Genomic DNA, 17,878 nt, shown 5'->3' with positions numbered 1-17,878 from the left:
ACCACATCTGAACGTCACCCTAAAATCCCCCTCTTCAGATTGAAAATCCAACCTTCCCAGGCCTTTCCGGAGCTGCTCTAGAAGAGCCTGAGTCATGAGTCACCCCACTGGGCTTCTTTTCCTTGAGGTGACCGCAACTGGGAAATGACAAGACTTGAAGAGGGCAAGTGGAAGCTGCAACAGCTGAGCTGAGCAAGAGCCCGAGATTAAGTGCCAGGTCGGCAAACACGGCTGGCCAAAGCTGTGTCTCTTCCTTGGCAGGCACACCTGGGAGGGGAGGGGCCCCACACCTCCTGCCCTCCATGCTGGTCAGGACCTCACGCTGTGGCTGAATGTTTGCAGTCTGCACAGTCTGTCCACTAATACAGAGACCACTGGTCAACAACTTGTTGGCATGAGTTAGTGCGTCTTGGGAGCAGGTGGTCTGGCTGGCAAATACATGCCCTGGGCTGGCACATTCTCTGACCTTACCCCCAGGCTCAGCAAGTCTGGCCGGGAGAAACCCGTGGGCAGTGCCCGGTGCTCATGTGTCGGTGATGCTCACTGTGGTGCTCTGACCAGAAAGGGAGCATTGGTAAATGCTTGTGGATCAGCCACCTGGAGCCCAAAGGGATTAAGTCCAGGGGGGCAAGACCCACGAGAGCCAAGCCGACTTTCAACTCCCGGCCTCCAGAGGCCCCTTGTAGCTCCAAACCTCACCCTAGATGCCCCCGACTCCCACTATTGCCTCCGCATCAGTAGCAGGTTGGGGGAGAGGCCTGGCTAGAGCAGAGTCAGGGAACAATTTGCACCCACAAACTGCCCACAAGGCAGCGCTGACCCCGCACCCACACTTCCCTATGGGGGTCAGGCAGCAGGCTGAGGCGAAACGGAGAGCTCCCCACCTTCTATTTCTAGTCTCATCACATTTTTTCCCCTGGGGCAGGGCATGAAAAGATGGCCAAGAGAATACCGAACAGTGACTTCTGAGCCAACAGACCTGGGGTTACGAAGTGAGGAAAAGACGGCTAGATAAACAAGAGGCTACTTCTCAGAGGGACGGTTTGTGGGGGGACAGGTCCCGTGTGAGGCTGAGTGACAACCTGCCTGGGTCACCCCAGCCTGGGCAGCGGGCCCTGCCAGCCGCCCCACACCCCGGCCCCAGGTGACACTGCACCCCCCACCACCCGGAGCCCCGCTCCCTTCCTCCTGAGCGAGGTTTGAGACACTCACTGTGCTCGTGTCTGTGGCCAGGGTAGATGATCCGGAACACGTAGTCGGTCGCTCGCCCCGTGCTCACATCGTCCGCGTCCATGGACCGCAGGCTGCTGCGCTTCCGTAGCCTGGGGAACACCTTCCCCTGTAGAGGTAGGGTGGGTGGTCAGCCTGCCCTGGGTGGGTGGGGTCTGATGCAGGAGACCCCCAGGCTGCTGCGAACAGCTCCATGTGCGGAAGGATGGGGGACTGGTGTGGGGTGGGGGCAGGAGAGAACCCAGTCCCTACCTCCCTTCACCCAGAGGTACCTTCCCCTGCTGGGTCCAGAGTGGGGGCTCCAGCTGCCCTCGAGGCAGAAGGCCGTTCTCCAGGCAGGACAGGAAGGATAGCAGGTGGCCCCCTTGTGGGAAGTGCAGCGGGGGCCTCTGGATGCCGTCCTGGCTCACCAGCACGAGCGTGCCGCCGCTCTCTGGGGGTAAACGTGCACCAGTGAGGCTGGGGAGAGGGCTCGGAGCCAGGGGCCAGTGGGAGGGGGACAGGAGGTCCGTGGGCCACGCGGCCTCTTTCCCCTCACCCCTGCGCCCAGCACAGGGGAGGCTCACTTTGCTGGTGGCAGTGGATGCAGACGATCTGACTGAAGGGCACGACCAGGGCGTAGTCCCAGTAGACGCTGAGAAGAAATCAGATTGGTGTCACTGTGCCCAGAGACCTGTCACCCCGCCGAGACGCCGTGAGACTATCCAGAGGATAGCGTGACTGTGGCTGAGAAACAACCTCGGCCAGCTGTGTCTCCTGGGGCCCCGTGCTATCCTTGTAGCAGAGAGCCTGGCAGTCGCAGCTGCCCAGAACTTGGCTCAGACAAACCTCTCCATGCCCAGGCCTGGCTTGGTCTGAGAGATTCCGGGAACCTCTCCAGGTAGCCTCTCCCTGCAATTCTTGGCGTTGGGTAAGAAGTGAGGTCTGCCCCCTGGAGCAGGCTGGGTCTCTCCATGCCCTCCCCGCCAGGGAGCAAGCCCCAACTCCCTTCCCTGACTCCTGGGAGGGGGTCTCAAAGCCCTCACCTCTTTTCCAGCTCAGAGTCCCCCAGAGTCCCGTTCATGAGCTGGTTGGGGGTCCACTTAAGAGTGAGGCTCTCTGCAGACTGGTGTAGGGAGAGGTAGCCAGGGACAGCCTCCATGTCCTCCTTCTACAGAAAGGAGACACACAGAGGACAGAGAGGGTGAGGGCCTGAGCGGCTCCTGGGATGGCCTGTGGAAGAGGAGCTCCAGGTGGGTCCAGGGGAGGCCAGACTGGGCCCATCACAGGATCTGGGCCTGGGAACCGGGAGGAAGCAGGGGCGTCATGTGCCCCTTGCAGACGTGGGCACCTCCTTTCCCTGCCTGGCTGGGGCCACTGCCTCTGCCCCGTGAGCCTCTTGGCTAGCAGATGTGTCCGGGTCAGTCACACCCAGGCTGGGTGTTCCCCCTGCCTGTTGGCCGCCATTCCTGCCCCCTGAAGGCCTGGTCTCAGTGGGCCGGAGCCGATGCCATCGTGGCTCGTGACAGCTCAAGGTTGGGCGTGAGGTGTGTGAAATGAAGCCTCTGAAGGAAGGGCTGGATGTGGCTGGAGGTCTGGGCCCCTCAGGAAGAGGGGGGGGGGTGGCGTTGGGCTCCCCTACCGGCTGCACCAGCACGTTGTTCTTGCCGTAGAGCAGCCGGGCCCTGGAGTTCTGGTGCAGCGACTCCACGTACTCGCGGGCGCAGGCGGCAAGCCTGTCCTCCGATGCACTGCCGCTTGAGTGTCGCTTGCGGATCTGCGCACAAAGTCATGGCTTGGCCCCCGGTCCAGGGAGATCAGCGTGGGCGCCAAGGACCCCGAGAGTCCTTCCTGTCCCCAGTTTGCCCTCGGCCTTGGACCAGCTCTGTGCTCCTGGCATTTATTTAAGAGCCAGTGCGGGGAAGGCTCTCCCGGGCTGGCCGCTACCGCCTGTATCTGCCAGGAGCACACAGGCTGACTGCCCTCGCCACAGGCCCAGGGGCCCATCCTGGGTGAGCACGGGGTGGGAAGAGGGACACCTACTCCTAGGGCTGGGCGCTTCGCAGGGGAGTCCTGGCGATGCGGGGGACCCCGGATACGGTGTCTCTGGACCAGCTCATCAGCAGAGGGGTCAGTCCAGTAGTGGTCGGCTGTCTTGAGCTTGGTGTACTCCAAGGCACAGGGCCCCACTGTGGAGACAGGAACCATCAGCTCGGGGGTGGCCCCTTGGCACCTGCCCCGGAGCCACCGCTGTGGGCCAGCACAGGCCTCTCTGATCCCAGGCTTACCTAGAAGAGAGGCCAAGATGGGGCCAAACACAGGGTCTGCCAGTAATGCCTCCTTCTCGTAGTACTTGCTGCCAGGAAAGAAACAGACAGGGTGACCGCAGGGCTCCGGGCCTCCTTCCAGGGCTGTCAAGCTCACCAAGGAGACATGTCCCCACCCAATCCATGTCCAGTAATCAAGCAGCAATGAGTCCACAAGGGCTGAGCTTTGTGGGTGGCCTGGGGTGGTCCCTGCTTTCAGGGTGCTACAGGGAATGGCGCATGCCTAGAGACCATGGTGGGCAGTCAGGCCTGGGGTGGGAGTGGGGAGCGGGTCTCAGGGAAGGGCAGTCACCTGCAGTTCTCCACCAGGTACTGCACGACCTTGTCCAGCACTTTCTCCATCAGCGCTGTGCGCACCCATATGTGCTTCAGGGCCTGCAGGCTGAGGGCTGGGGCCTTCCCGCTGGCAGAGCCCTGTCTCCGCAGGGTCTCCTGGTTGCCTGCCAAGGGTTTCCTGCAAAGAGAGAGGTGGGCTCCAGGAGTGTGAGGGCTTGGGGGGCAAGCCGCAATGCAGACTGGTGGCTCTGGGAACAGAGTCTGGTGCCACAAGACGAGAAACCAGAGGACTGACTGGGAGGAGGGGTTGGAGATGAAAGGGCCACCCCCCCTCATCACCCTTAGTCTGGCCCCTCACCCGAGAGGCCCTTGGAAATGGACCGAGCAGAAGGGAGGGGCGGGGCGGGGCCGGCCCAGGCTCACCTGCCCTCCACTTGCTGCTGCAGCTCCTGCACCTTGTGGCAAATCTCCCCGGCCACCAGGCACGTCTTCCCCACCTTGGTGAACAGGGCTGCCATCTTGTCACTGCGCAGGAAGCCGGCAGCGCGGCGCCTCAGCTGATGCAGGAGGCAAGCCTCCACCGCACCTGGGCCACAGAGGGGACGGGAACTAGCCTAGGCAAGACAGCGAGGGGAGAACACCCCTCCCTCATACCTGTGGGGAGCACAGGGGCGAGGACTGCCCCGGGCGAGGACTGGGAGGTGCGGTTCAGGCTTAGGGCGGCCAGGGAGATGCACCCCGACCTCCTCCCAAAGTGCTCCCACTCGTGCCCCTGCTCCTCCCTGCCCAGGGTGGACCCCTGGGGGCTTTGACGTGCCATTCCATCCCCGTCCCCTCCCACCACCTGGCCTGGTATGTCATGCCTCCTGTATGTGGCATCGTCCTGAGGCTCTGAGGACAAAGCTGCCAGGGCGGGTGGTATGGGTGACTCCACCCCTGCCCACGAGGGCAAGCGCGGACAGCACCCCCAGGACAGGGGACGAGGGGAACACACAGCCCGGCAGCCCTCCTGGAGAGCACCGATGATGCGGTTGCTAAGGAACGAGGCTCTGGAGGAGCTGAAATATTGATGAAGCCACTGCAGAGATCAGACCTGACAGCGGCCCTGAATTATTGATGAGCCCTGCGGGAGTGAGAGATTTCTCCTTCCCATGCAGGGAGGGCTTCCCTTCATTCATTCATATTTTTAGGGGCTAGGCCTACTCTCCGTCTGGACGCTGCTTACAGCAGACAAGCTCCACAGGAAGCAAAGAAGGGCGTGGTGGGGGAGGGTGGGGAGCTGCCCTGGGCACAGACAGATGCTAAAAAGAAATTAGTGTGGAAGTACGGGGGAGGAAGGGGCTTGGCCATGACTGAGGCCAAGCTGATTGTTTTACAGCTGAGGAAGGAAAGGCCCTGAAAGGGGAAGAAGGCTGATTCGCATCACAAAGTGGCAGAGATGGGAGGAGGAGCCAGGGCCCCAAACATGGGCTGAGCCCCTTTCACCTCCTCCAGGTGCGTTGGGGGTGGGGGCTCAAGGTGGGAGGAGGTCTCTTGCCTCATGTGTTCTCTTTTCACAGGGACTGGGCTGGAGGTGGGCTTCCCAGGTAGCACTAGTGGTAAAGAATCTGCCTGCCAATGCAGGACACACAGCTCAGTTCAGTTCAGTTCAGTCGCTCAGTCGTGTCCGACTCTTTGCGACCCCATGAATCGCAGCACGCCAGGCCTCCCTGTCCATCACCAACTCCTGGAGTTCACTCAGACTCACGTCCATCAAGTCAGTGATGCCATCCAGCCATCTCATCCTCTGTCGTCCCCTTCTCCTCCTGCCCCCAATCCCTCCCAGCATCAGGGTCTTTTCCAATGAGTCAACTCTTCGCATGAGGTGGTCAAAGTACTGGAGTTTCAGCTTTAGCACCATTCCTTCCAAAGAAATCCCAGGGCTGATCTTCAGAATGGACTGGTTGGATCTCCTTGCAGTCCAAGGGACTCTCAACACACAGGTGGGTTCAATCCCCTATTCGGGAAGATCTCACATGCCTCGGAGCAGCTAAGCCCGTGAGCCACAACGACTGAGCCTGTGTTCTAGAGCCTGGGAGCTGCAGCTACTGAAGCCAGCAGGTCCTAAGCCCGTGCTCCGAAACAAGAGGAGCCACACACCACAACGAGAGAGTAGCCCCTATTCGCCGCAACCAGAGAGAAGCTCGTGTGGCAACAACAACCCAGCACAGCCAAAAACAAAAACAAAACTATATTTAAAAAAAAAAAAAAACAATCTGCATCTTAAAAAAAAAAAAAAAGAGAGAGAAACCGGCACTTGGGAAATAACCACTGAAAGCAGCAGCTGTCACCTAATTTCTGCCTTTACTGTTACGGTCACTGCTGTCCTGTAAGTTTTGGCTGTCTCTCGCACTGAGGTTGAGACGTTTAGAGAGTCCCTAGGGCCAAACTGGAGGCTGGCCAGCTCAATGAGAGTGGTCCCGGGGTGGGGAGGGAGGTTACCGTCCCTGCCCTCTCCTGGGAGTTCAGGCCTGGGAGACGCAGCCTTTCCCTCCTGCCACATTCATACATGTGTGAGCATGTGTGTACGCAGACAGGTGTATCTACAGGGGTCATGTGTATATGAGGCATGTGGGGGAATCTTCGCTTCGGAGTCACATGCCCCGCTCTGTGGTAGGTCCCTGGAGGTCCTATGTAGCCCTGGGGCAGGGAGCACAGATGAGTGGCCTTTTAGTCCTAGGCTCTTGGTCCTGCTGCAGCTACACGCCCACACCTGGAGGAAAGTGGCAACTGTTTCCTGGGCTGGCAGTGCCCGTTCAGAGAGGGAGAAAAACAGAGAGGAACAGGAACCAGAGTGGCAGCAGGCGGCACCAGTCCTGCAGGGGACCGAGCTCCTCAGTGATGTGACTAATTGCTGGGGTAATGAGTCATTAGCCTTCCTACCTTCCCCCAGGCGACCGTTGCGTGGCACGCACGAAGCCAGGCTGGGGAGCTGGGGATCCAAGCAGCGGCCTAGCCTCACCCAGCCTGCCAGGCAGCCTCTGGGCACGAGGCTGCGAGTTCTCTGGGAGTGGGCGGAGGCATGCCTCCATAATCACCGTGAGTAGGGAATGCTGAGAACAGCACACCAGGTGCCCCCACTCACCCTGTGGCCCTGAAGTGCCTCCTGTGAAACCCGGGCAAGGTGCCAGGCAACATCTGCAGCAGGAGAAACCTCTCTCGCCTCTCTACCTTCCAAGCAAAGTAATCAACCCTCTGCCAAAGTAACACCCTCTGCCAGGTGTTCCTAGTCTGAGTCCCCAGGCTCCTTAGTCAGGACTTGTTAGACCACACTATGCCTCCCCCGTTCCCAAAGGAGTGAACCTCGCAGAGGAGAAGTGCGTGTGATGAAAGATGTTATCGTGTGCAGTGTGTAGGCAAAATGAGATCATAACACTTGTAATAATTGAGAATTACTCTCCTGAGAGGGTCTGTGGATGGGCTTCTGGACTTTCCAGGGAGCTCCTAACTTTGCACACAGAATCATTGGCCTGCTCCCACATGCATAGGTGGGTGGTTCTTTTCTGAATAAGGAATCCTTGACTTTTGGTTTCTAAAAGGGGTCTCTGACCCCAGAAAATTTTAAAACCCAGCTCTAAGACTTCTGGGTTGAGCAGAATCACAGACATGTCCACTGATCGACACTCGCAGAGATGCAAGCACAAAGACCCGCCTGGTCCCTCTCCGTGTACAGTGAACCCACACTCAGAGCTGCAGCTGCAGAGCCACCAGCAATAATGTCCACCTCTCCAGCTGCCACACTCCCCAGGAGGGCCTCTCATGGACCATTAAGCTCCCCTTCCCAGGGGAAAGGCCACATAGAAGCCTCTGGAGGAGAGGGCCCTGGCAAGGAGACACCCATCACAGCCAAATCACCAAGTCAGCCGAAACCATCCCCCTTCTGACAGAGCTGTCCTGGCCCTGGTACCCCAGCAGTGACATGAAGGCTTCAGATACCAGGGTTCCTAGTACTACCCACAGCCACTCCGGATGCTCCCAAAGATGGGAAACATCATCCTGATAGTCGTTCGGCTCATTTCACGTAAGAAAAACACAGACTGATTAAGAACAAATCTACACTGTTACTGTTTTTGATGACTGGTTGGGATGGAAGCATTTGGGTGAGTGAATTGAAGCAGAGAAACAGACATGACTCAACAAGCTGGATCTTCTCACTGCCTGCCTATGGTGGCCTTTGGAGCTGCGGTACCAGAGGGGCCCAGGGTACCCTCTCTACTCCGTCATCCTGCTCCACTGACAGCAAGGCTCAGGGAACTGCTGTCAGTGAGCCAGGATGAGAGTAGAGAGGGCACCCTGAAGCAACTTTGCACGCACACAGGCATGCACACAGGCACGACACATTCGTACGGTGTAATTACAATGCCACTCTGAAAAGAGTGAGGATGCGCTCTAGGAGCTCAGAACAGAAAAGTCTTTAAGAGACCTCTGGATGACAAAAAGGGTGGGGTAAACAAAAAACAGTTTTTTTAAGATTAGGATAAAAAACTCTGGAAGGAGGCACAAGAAGCAATATAGTCTTGATTTCTGGGCCAGGTTACTGATTCAAAATAATAATCATAATTGCATCATGAAAGGATGCCAAAGATTCTCTCCATTCGGGAGGTGAATTGTCACACAACTCAGAAAGGCTCGGGATCTGTCCATGGGCACCCCACCCTTCACCAGCACTCAGCAAGTAGGATCTGCAGGTTGGTTTGGTTCCCCACTCTTACAGGAGCACCCGAGCTCTGCTTAGGGCAGCCACTGGTGATCTGAGCTGCGCAGGGACCGAGAAACAATTCCGTGGGCTGAGAGAAGCTCTGGTGTCTCAGGAGCCCACAAGAATGGATTAAAGCGAGTGGGGCTTCTCTGGCGGTCCAGGGGTTAAGACTCCGCACTTGCACTGCAGTGGGTGGGGGTTCAGTTCCTGGTTGGGAACTAAGATCCCACGTGCCACGAAGCACAGCCAAAAAAAAAAAAAAAAGAATGGACTAAAGCCATGGCTGCCCAGGAAACGCAGCAGTAGGGACTGAGAAGGGTCCTCAATCAGCCCTGGGTCCTCAGCAGCAGCCCCGGCTCTCATACGCACGTCCACAACTAAGCTGCGTTCAGCAGCCAAGGGGCCTGGACAAGCCCAGAAGAGTTATAGGGGGGCCCACTGAACGGACTTCCAAAGATGACGCTAGTTGGCTGAGGTGGAGGACTCGGCGTCCAGAGTCAGCACAGCCTGACGTGAAGGCTGGGCCGGAGGCTCCGAGGCGGGAGGGGTGGCTAACGGGATGAGCAGGTGTGTTCAGTGTCCCAGCCCCCACCTCCGCCGGCTGCCATCTGTGCATCTGGCTAGTTCAGCCTCTGAGCGAGGAGAGTTAAACAGGTGGCTGGTCTGGGGCCTGGAGTTCTGGGGGACTTGACTCAGAGCAGAATTTTTAAAAGTCTTGGAGGGCAGAACCAAGATTTCCAGGAGAGGAGCAACCCCCCTGGAGATAGAAGCCGGGGTAGGATGGGCGGCCTCCTTTCACGCGGTGGATAAAGTGGGCGGAGCAAAGAGGTGAGGCCGGCATCGAAAGTCTCTCCCTTCCCCACTTCCCTGGCTGGCTATTTCCACCCAGGGATTTATAACAGCTGCCTCCACGCGGAATGAGCATTTCTATGGTAACGGGGGGTACATTTTCCCTCCGCCTGCACTGGTGATGCTGGCTGTTTGCTTCAGCTTTGTGTGTTGGGGGGGGTGGGTGGGGGGTGGCATTCAGCTTTGTTCAAAGCCCTAAAACAAGAAACAACTCTCCCATCCAGACTTTCACTGGGAGGAGACAGCCCTTCCCTGAGATTCCGGAATTACACAGGTGAAGGAAATGAGGTTCATCCCGCACATACCCATCTTCCTTGTCCCGCTGGGGATGCATGGCAAAGTCCATGTGCAGAGCTCACACTGGCTGCCCAGGGAGCCAGGCCAGTGCCAGCCACACCCAGCTAGGCAAGGGACCCACTGTCTCAAGGACATCAATCCAGCAAATGTCCCTTCTCTTCGCTGTATCTTTCACTTTTCCCTATTAGATACTTTCCATTTGTATATAAGGGTTTGCCAGGTGGTGAAGTGGTAAAGAATCCACCTGCAATGCAGGAGATGCAGGAAGCCAGGGTTTGATCCTTGGGTCAGGAAGATTCCCTGGAGTAGGAAATGGCAACCCACTCCAGTATTCGAGCCTGAAAAATTCCATGGACAGAGGAGCCTGCCGGGCTACAGTCCATGGGGTTGCAAAGAGTCGGACACCACTGAGTGACTAACACTTCCCAGTATTCTTGCCTGCAAAGTTCCATGGGCAGGGGAGCCTGGCAGGCAGTGCATGGAGGTCACAAAGAGTCAGATGCAACTGAACACGCATGCATATTTGTAAATAAATATTCTCTATTTTCTTCAATTAAAAAAAATAAACCACCACCTCCCTTGGCCCTGTATCCCCACTTAGGTATTAAACCATTAAGCTGCTCCCCTTTATGTAACCTCTCTCAAGAACGTGGTGTATGTGCCACACAGCTGGATGGTGTGGTGACTGTTGTGACAGGTCATTTGGGGCTGTCTCCCTGAGGAAGGGCTTGGTCTTGATCTCCAGGGAGAGACTCCGGGTGCCCTTCCTTGGGGCGGTCTCCGTAGGCAGCCCGAGAAGGCGGGACAGGGTGGGGAGGGTGGATATGTGCCACGGTCCCCACCCCCCTCCAGATAGGCACGCCTCTGGCTCTGTCAAGGTCGAGGATTTCCCACGGGCACTGATGGATGGGGAGACAGAGCACCGAGAGCTTTTCTTTTGGGACAGGGGAGCTGCAAACGCTCTTGTTTTTCTTACAAAACCAGCCTTCAGAGCCCGCTGCAGCGGTTGTGGTCAGCGCTGAGGTTTCAGGCCTCTGGCTTTCCCTATAGAAGCTCCCTCATGGTGGTGCAGGGGGGGTCCAGTGTCTTGGGTTTCTACCCTTTTTCCTCTTTTTGGAATTTCACCATGACAGGCCACTGCCCAACTGACCATCCTACCCCTGGGCAGCCAGATGATGGCTGGTCTAGTGTGGGCTGTTGAAGACAAGAGAGGGTAAGGTTTGTGCTCTTCTTGTGTTTGCTCTCTAGAACTACCCAGGTCCCCCAGCCCAGACCCTATCTCTGGTTTAAAAGACCAAGGATGGGAAGGGGAGGAAGCAGCCTCAGCCAATAATAGGTCCTTCCTGGTTCTAGCTGGGGGTCCAGGATCAGGGAGGACCCTTCAGAAACATCTGGTCCCTTCCCTTGTTCTTCCCACCTCCCCTGGGTACCGAGTCTAGACCGTGAAGCCCCCACAGCTCACAGATGTGTGTACACAGCCTTGGGGACAGAGCCTGGGTCAGTTTGGGAATAGGACTATCTCTGTGTGTTGAGTGAACACAATGTCATCAGTCTACAAGGCAAATTCAGTTATGAAAACTCAGTGACTAGCATGTAGTGCTGTGAAGTGAGTCGCTCAGTTGTGTCCGACTCTGCAACCCCATGGCCCATACAGTCCATGGAATTCTCCAGGCCAGAATACTGGCGTGGGTAGCCGTTCCCTTCTCCAGGGATCTTCCCAACCCAGGGAGCAAACCCAGGTCTCCCACATTGCAGGCGGATTCTTTACCAGCTGAGCCACAAGGGAGCAGGACTTTAGACCCCTCCCTCCTGTATCCAACATCCAGGTCCAACACCCAGAGGGTGGGACAGATTTGCATACTTATTTGTCTCTTCTGTAGGCTTATATGCCCAGAATCCTATTTAAGGATGCCTTCAATACAGATGTGTTGAAATAAAAATATTTCCTGTAACTGCTAAGTCGCTTCAGTCGTGTCCGACTCTGTGCGACCCCACAGACGGCAGCCCACCAGGCTCCCCCGTCCCTGGGATTCTCCAGGCAAGAACATTGGAGTGGGTTGCCATTTCCTTCTCCAATGCATGAAAGTGAAAAGTGAAAGTGAAGTCACTCAGTTGTGTCTGACCCTCAGGGATCCCATGGACTGCAGCCTACCAGGCTCCTCCATCCATGGGGTTTTCCAGGCAAGAGTACTGGAGTGGGGTGCCATTGCCTTCAATAATAAGTTACATATACTTGCTATTTCTATCTCTTCTTCCATCCATCCTCTCCTCTGCTTCCTTTTTTTTTTTTTAAAAAAAACAAAACATTTCATTATGGAAAATTCCAAACATATACAAAAGAGGATGATAAAATGAACCCCCATGTACCCATCACACACCATAAACAAGGCTTGACCAATCTTATTTTAGTTATACCACCTCCAACCACTTCCCCCTTATTCCTAGGTTATTTGGAAACCAATTTTAGACATCCTGTATTTTTTCCCATAAATATTTTAGTATGTATCTCTAAAAGATGACTTTTAAAAACATCTGCCTAATACCTGTACTGCACCTACAGAATTAATAATAATTTCTTAATATCTTCAAATTCCTAGATTGGGTTCCCAGAGTTCAAATTTCTGATTGTCCAGATGCTCCAAGTTCCCAGGAACATGGATTCCCAGAGGGAATCCAGGAGAAGGTTCTAGGAGGCTTTATGGGGAAGGTTATAAGATCACTTTCAAGAACAAAGCAGAAGGTCGCTGGTGGTGATGACACTTACTGAGCACTTACTGCATACTCCATGCGGTGTGCTTTGCCCCCCTCACTCCTTTAACCCCTCATAACAACCTTATGGTGTAGGTTCAGAGTTGCTGAGTAAGTGGCCATGGTGGCATACTTGGTGACATGGTCAGTCTGTGAAGCCAGGTCAGGTCTGTCGGACTCCAGTGTCTCGGTCAGCTGCAGACCACTGCCACCTGCCCTCAGCCACGCCCCAAGGCAAGGGGAGCGGAGCCAGAGCCCCAGAGGGCCTTCCTGCCTACCCGATCACTTCCGGGTGCAAAGTGGGGAGCCACATATGCTAAGAATGAGCTGTTTGTTCAGTGCGAGCAGGAAGCAGAGAGAAGGGATCCCTTTCACTGAAGGGAGGGAGACTGAAAACTGCCTGGCGTCTGACTCTCAGAACCTGCGGCAGCATCCCAGGTGGGATGCATCTTCCCATCACACCTGCTTCTCTCAGCTCATTAGTATCTCCCCGCCTTTCCCTAGAGGAGCTAGCTACTGCTGCGGACCTTCCCCGGCTAATGAAAGCCGCTTAGCAACAGGGAGCTGGTTAATAAAGCCCTGGTGTGGTTCCCAGCTCGAGACTCCACCCCCATCTCCCATTACAGCTCATCCTCAGCCTGAAGCAACCTCAGGTGGACCAGGCGGGTGGAGGGCAGGGAGCCTGGGGACTGATGGCAGGGCTGGCCCCCTCTGGCCTGGGCCCACCCCCAATGCCAGAGGATATTTACGCATCTAAGAACCTGCTTGGCCAGGCCTGGAACCTCTCTGTGGGCCTCCTAAGGCCCTTCTACCCACTGGTGGTTAAAAATCCAACCTCAGCGCCCAATGGGGATGGACCAAACAGAGACACTGGGGAGGCAGACACTCCCAGACCTGAGCTGGGAATTGAGGGGAGGCCCAGTGCTCCTCGGTGGAGCCCTAAATTACCCCAGACCCCTCCATGGGAAGAGAGTGAGCAGGCATATTACAAATGCAGAGTTCAGACAATCCGCTGTTTGACCCTGAGCTTGAGTTGCTCACAAGGCACCTTGCCCTCTGGAGGAGGGGGTGGCGGGAGATACTGGCCTACACATGGGGGTTCAAGATGCGGAGTGAAAACAGAAAGCATTCATTTCACTCAGCAGTAAGTGTCCACAATCAAAAAGTGTCAAAGGCCATATTAGGAAAATGCAAACTTGACATGACTTTTCAAGATAAAGGGGAGAGGGGCTTCCCTGGTGGTCCAGTGGCTAAGACTCCACATTCCCAATGCAGGGGTCTTGGGTTCGATCCCTGGTCAGGGAGCTAGAGCCCATATGCCACAGCTAAAGATCCAGCATGCCACAACAAAGACTCAGTGCAGCCAAACAAATAAAAAAACAAATACATAAACTAAAACAAAAAGATGAAAAGGGGATATCAGAGAACCATCTCCCACGGTGGGGTTTGGGTCTGTTCTCTGGGAGGGGGGGTGCAGTCACCAGGTCTGGGGGGCTGGGAGGGGGCATCTCAGGGTAGCGCTGCAGCCACGCTCCTTGGTAGGAGAGCAGCACACAGAGATCCCGTCCCTGCCGGCCGGGTGTGCCAGCAGGGCCTGCTCACAAGGCTTCCACCTGCAGGGGCCTGACCAGCTTCTAGACAGACAGGTTTAGAAACAAGCACAGCAAACACACAACAAAGCGTCTTCCTTGCCAGGCCTGGAGTCTCCCTCTTCCCCTTGAGGAACAGGAACTTTCCTGGGTTTACCCGGGGCTAGGTGTTGACCCAGGGATTTTTCAGTTCCATTTTTAAGGCTCTCCAGAAGGTGATGTTTCTGGTCCAAATGTCTATATTCTAAGGAAGCTTAGGGAAGCTCTTCTAGCTCAGGCTCTGTCCTCTTCAGTCAGACACCCCCTAGCCATCCTCTGCCATGAACAGAGGGGCCAGGGCAGGGGGGCCCAGGATCCCAGGCCTCTACAAAGCTCAAGGGAAAGGGGTCACTCGCTGCATAGCTAATCCAGTCTCCACAGCCTTCACTCCGCTCCCTTTCTCTGCGCTCCCATTTCCCCTCAGAATAAAGCTGACTTCTGGATATGGCCAGGACCACTGTAAGACCCAGGGCAGGGGACTTCCCTGATGGTCCCTGGTTAAGGCTCTGTGCTGCCAATGCAGAGGGCATGGGTTCCATCCCTGGTTGGGGAACTAGGGTCTCACATGCCATGCAGAATGGTCAAAAGAATTTTAAAACCAGACCCAGGGGAAGAATGGATCCACTTCCAACTAAAAATGCACTTCTGAACGTTTTCCCAGTGGGTGAAGGAGCCTGGCATATCAGACTCTCCAAAAAGCCAAAAGACTGGAGTTTTCCATCAGTACATGCCTATTCTTCCTGCCTGCCCCAACACCCCCAGGAATCCCTGGTTATGATTCCACCATGTGATGCAGGCAGGAGAAAGGGCTGATAATCACTGCTTTAAACCAACCTTATTTTGAGCCCAAGCTGGGATCCACCTCACCACTGAACACCACCATTAGTACAGTGTCAGGATTCCTCTTCTCGTGGGTCTCAGATGCGCGGCTCAACTTAGCTTTATTCTGCTGGCAGCCCCTCCTGCTGGCGTTCCCTTTAGTGACTGTGCACTGAGCCCAAGGCAGAGGCAGCAAACTGGCAGAGGCTTGCAGATGCCTCTTGAGCCCACACAAATTTTTTTTTAATGAGAGTTAGTTATCAGCATTTAAAAACTGGGACATTTCATACAGAAACCCAGACTGCTGGCTTCTCTTAAAATAAAACAAAGGCCACGGCAAGCCCAGGACCAGCATTCCTGCAGAAGCTGAGTGGTGGCTGCCCCCTTCAAACCTGGCCAGGGCTGTACCCACTCCTGCCCACTGCCTGCTGTTCTACATCCGGATTTTCTCATCTGACCCTGTGGGCATTTCAGTTTGCGCTTTGACCTAAGGTACCTCCTGAAATCCAGCCAAACTTGGGTCAGTTTCATAGACTCTTGATCTATTTCAGTGACCGAAACTGACTGAAAGTGCGAGAATCATTGCTTTTGAAGGTGGTATCGCTGCCTGCTGGAAAGAGCCATGCGCTTCAAGGCAAGAGGCTGAAGTGAGAGCCTTGCCGTTTCCCCGGGACCCCTGGACTGATCAGAGGAGAGCAGGCAGTTTCTTCTCGCCCTAATGGTGGGATGCCCACAGCTTCCCGCCTGCCTCTCTTCCCCCGTCCCCCCACCGCCACCCACCTTCGGCATCCATGCACAAGCTGTTTTTGCTATTTCATTGTTCTGCGTTTGCTGTGTGTGCTCCGGACGAAACTGAGCACCATTGCCATGGTGCCACTGGGCCACCAGCAGAGCCCTTCTGGTGACAATGACAGACAGTGGCTGATGTCAGGGGGACTCAGCATAGGTAGAAGGGAGTAGGGTTCTAATACTCTTTAAAGTCACTTATTGCGAGACCAGCATGGTTTTTCCCCAGTAGGGCTTCTGCCAGAGAAAAGGTGGGATTGGATTGGTCCTGTGGACCTGAGAAGAGCTGCTGCTGCTGCTGCTGCTGAGTCATTTTAGTAGTGTCCGACTCTGTGCGACCCCACAGACGGCAGCCCACCAGGCTCCCCCGTCCCTGTGACTCTCCAGGCAAGAACACTGGAGTGGGTTGCCATTTCCTTCTCCAATGAAAGTGAAAAGTGAAAAGTGAAAGTGAATTTGCTCAGTCGTGTCCAACTCCTAGCAACCCCTTGGATTGCAGCCTACCAGGCTCCTCCGTCCATGGGATTTGCCAGGCAAGAGTACTGGAGCTATGTCATCTCAAAGAATCAACTTACCCAAAAGGGAGATGGTAGGACCTCAAATCCTGCAAACCTAGCTTCAGCCTTAATGCCCAGAAGAGGAGGAAAGACGGACGTTTTCCTGAGCTCTTACAAAGGTAGGAATGTTCACATGCATCATCTCAATCCCCAGGAAAATTCCTTGAGGTGGGAATCACCACCCTGTTTTTAGAGGAGCAGACTGAGGGTGACAGAAGTCAAGAAACGTGTCCAATACAACTTGAGAAGAAGAGCATCAGGATTTGCCTGAACCCTCAGCCTGTTACTCGGGCTCTGCTCACAGGCCGCCTCTCCCCAGTCGCTTCCCACATTTCTCTTTTTTTTTTTTTCATAGCTGTTACCACACCTGTTACTGCAGGATATATTTCTGTGCTTTTGTTTTCTGTCTGCCTGCCCACAGAGTGTAATCCCCTGGGGACAGAGAGACAGTTCACCTCGTCACTGCTGTTTCCCTGCCTGGTAAAGGAAGCGTCTGGAACCTGGGGGACCTTCGGTGTCTGCTGCTGGACGGGTGGGAAGGGCGGCTCTGTCAGCCTCACCAGGCTACTGTGAGAAGTGTCCCTCTCTTGATCTGCTCCTTTGATTCCTTCCCCTCAGAAATGCACAACCTCCCTTCCGTGAACAGCAACCACAACCTCAGAGGCCAAGGAAAACAACACAAAGATGGCAAACGACGCAGAGCCACTAAGCCCAGGCACCACGACTACGTGCTCGGGAGCCCGGGAGCCGCAACTACTGAAGCCCACGTGCCCCAGAGCCTGTGCGCCGCAACGAGAAGTCACCGCAATGAGAGGCCCACACACCGCAACTACAGAGGAGCCCGTGCAGCCACAAAGACCCAGCACAGCCAAAAATACATAAATAGATACTTTTGAAAAAGATGGCAAATTCAAAGTCAAATTCCTGGAAATCCAAGAAAACTCAGTTGTGTGCAGAGACAGTCTTGCTCCTACAAAGGCAGAAATGTTCACGCTGAGCAGGAAGCGGTGGCTTATTACAGACTTTCTCTTCTCTGAGCGGGGAGGTCTTGGCTAGACTTCCTCGATCCTCCTGTGGATTTGCATGCAATTGAGTGTCTGGCGAGTTGGGAATGCTGAAGCAATGCAGGTGGGATTGATTAGAAAACAGATATAGCACAGAAAGCATCCAAAGGCAGAGGCCCATCCCCAAAGTTAATGCAAGGATAAACCAGCACCGTGGTTCCCCAGCCCAACTACTGAGGCCGGCAGTTCTTAAAGTGCAGTCTCTGGACTAGCAGCACTGGCACCTCCTGTGAACTGCTTAGAAATGCAAATTCCTGGGGTCACCTCAAAGATACTAGAATCAGAAACTCCAGGGCTGGGACCCAGGAACCTATTTTAACAAGCCGAACAGGTGACTCTAGGCTTCCCAAGTGGCTCAGCAGTAAAGAATCCGCCTGCCACTGCAGGAGACACAGGAGACATGAATTCAATCCCTGGGTTGGGAAGATCTCCTGAAGGAGGGCATGGCGGCTGCTGCTGCTGCTGTAAGTCACTTCAGTCATGTCTGACTCTGTGCAACCCCACAGATGGCAGCTCACCAGGCTCCGCCATCCCTGGGATTCTCCAAGCAAGAACACCGGAGTGGGTTGGCATTTCTTTC

At 55.3% G+C, this 17,878-nt stretch overlaps 1 protein-coding gene across 3 annotated transcripts in view; it reads right to left on the bottom strand.

The window, feature by feature from the left end:
• SGSM2 (small G protein signaling modulator 2) overlaps positions 1 to 17,878 on the bottom strand; it is a 38,180-nt gene that overhangs the window by 14,196 nt on the left and 6,106 nt on the right. For all 3 annotated transcript variants that reach the window (XM_061390653.1, XM_061390656.1, XM_061390654.1), the window contains exons 3-11: positions 4,236 to 4,398; positions 3,829 to 3,990; positions 3,498 to 3,565; positions 3,253 to 3,398; positions 2,852 to 2,986; positions 2,256 to 2,380; positions 1,797 to 1,864; positions 1,503 to 1,663; positions 1,213 to 1,339 (exon numbers count right to left, since the gene is read on the bottom strand). In XM_061390653.1, coding sequence (XP_061246637.1) covers positions 1,213 to 1,339; positions 1,503 to 1,663; positions 1,797 to 1,864; positions 2,256 to 2,380; positions 2,852 to 2,986; positions 3,253 to 3,398; positions 3,498 to 3,565; positions 3,829 to 3,990; positions 4,236 to 4,398 — 1,155 coding nt within the window. The remainder of the gene's footprint in view (positions 1 to 1,212; positions 1,340 to 1,502; positions 1,664 to 1,796; positions 1,865 to 2,255; positions 2,381 to 2,851; positions 2,987 to 3,252; positions 3,399 to 3,497; positions 3,566 to 3,828; positions 3,991 to 4,235; positions 4,399 to 17,878) is intronic.

The sequence above is a fragment of the Bos javanicus genome, chromosome 19, assembly GCF_032452875.1.
Source record: "Bos javanicus breed banteng chromosome 19, ARS-OSU_banteng_1.0, whole genome shotgun sequence".
Lineage (NCBI taxonomy): Eukaryota > Metazoa > Chordata > Mammalia > Artiodactyla > Bovidae > Bos > Bos javanicus.
Note: the sequence above shows the minus strand (reverse complement) of the source record. Positions and strands in the feature narration are given on the sequence as shown.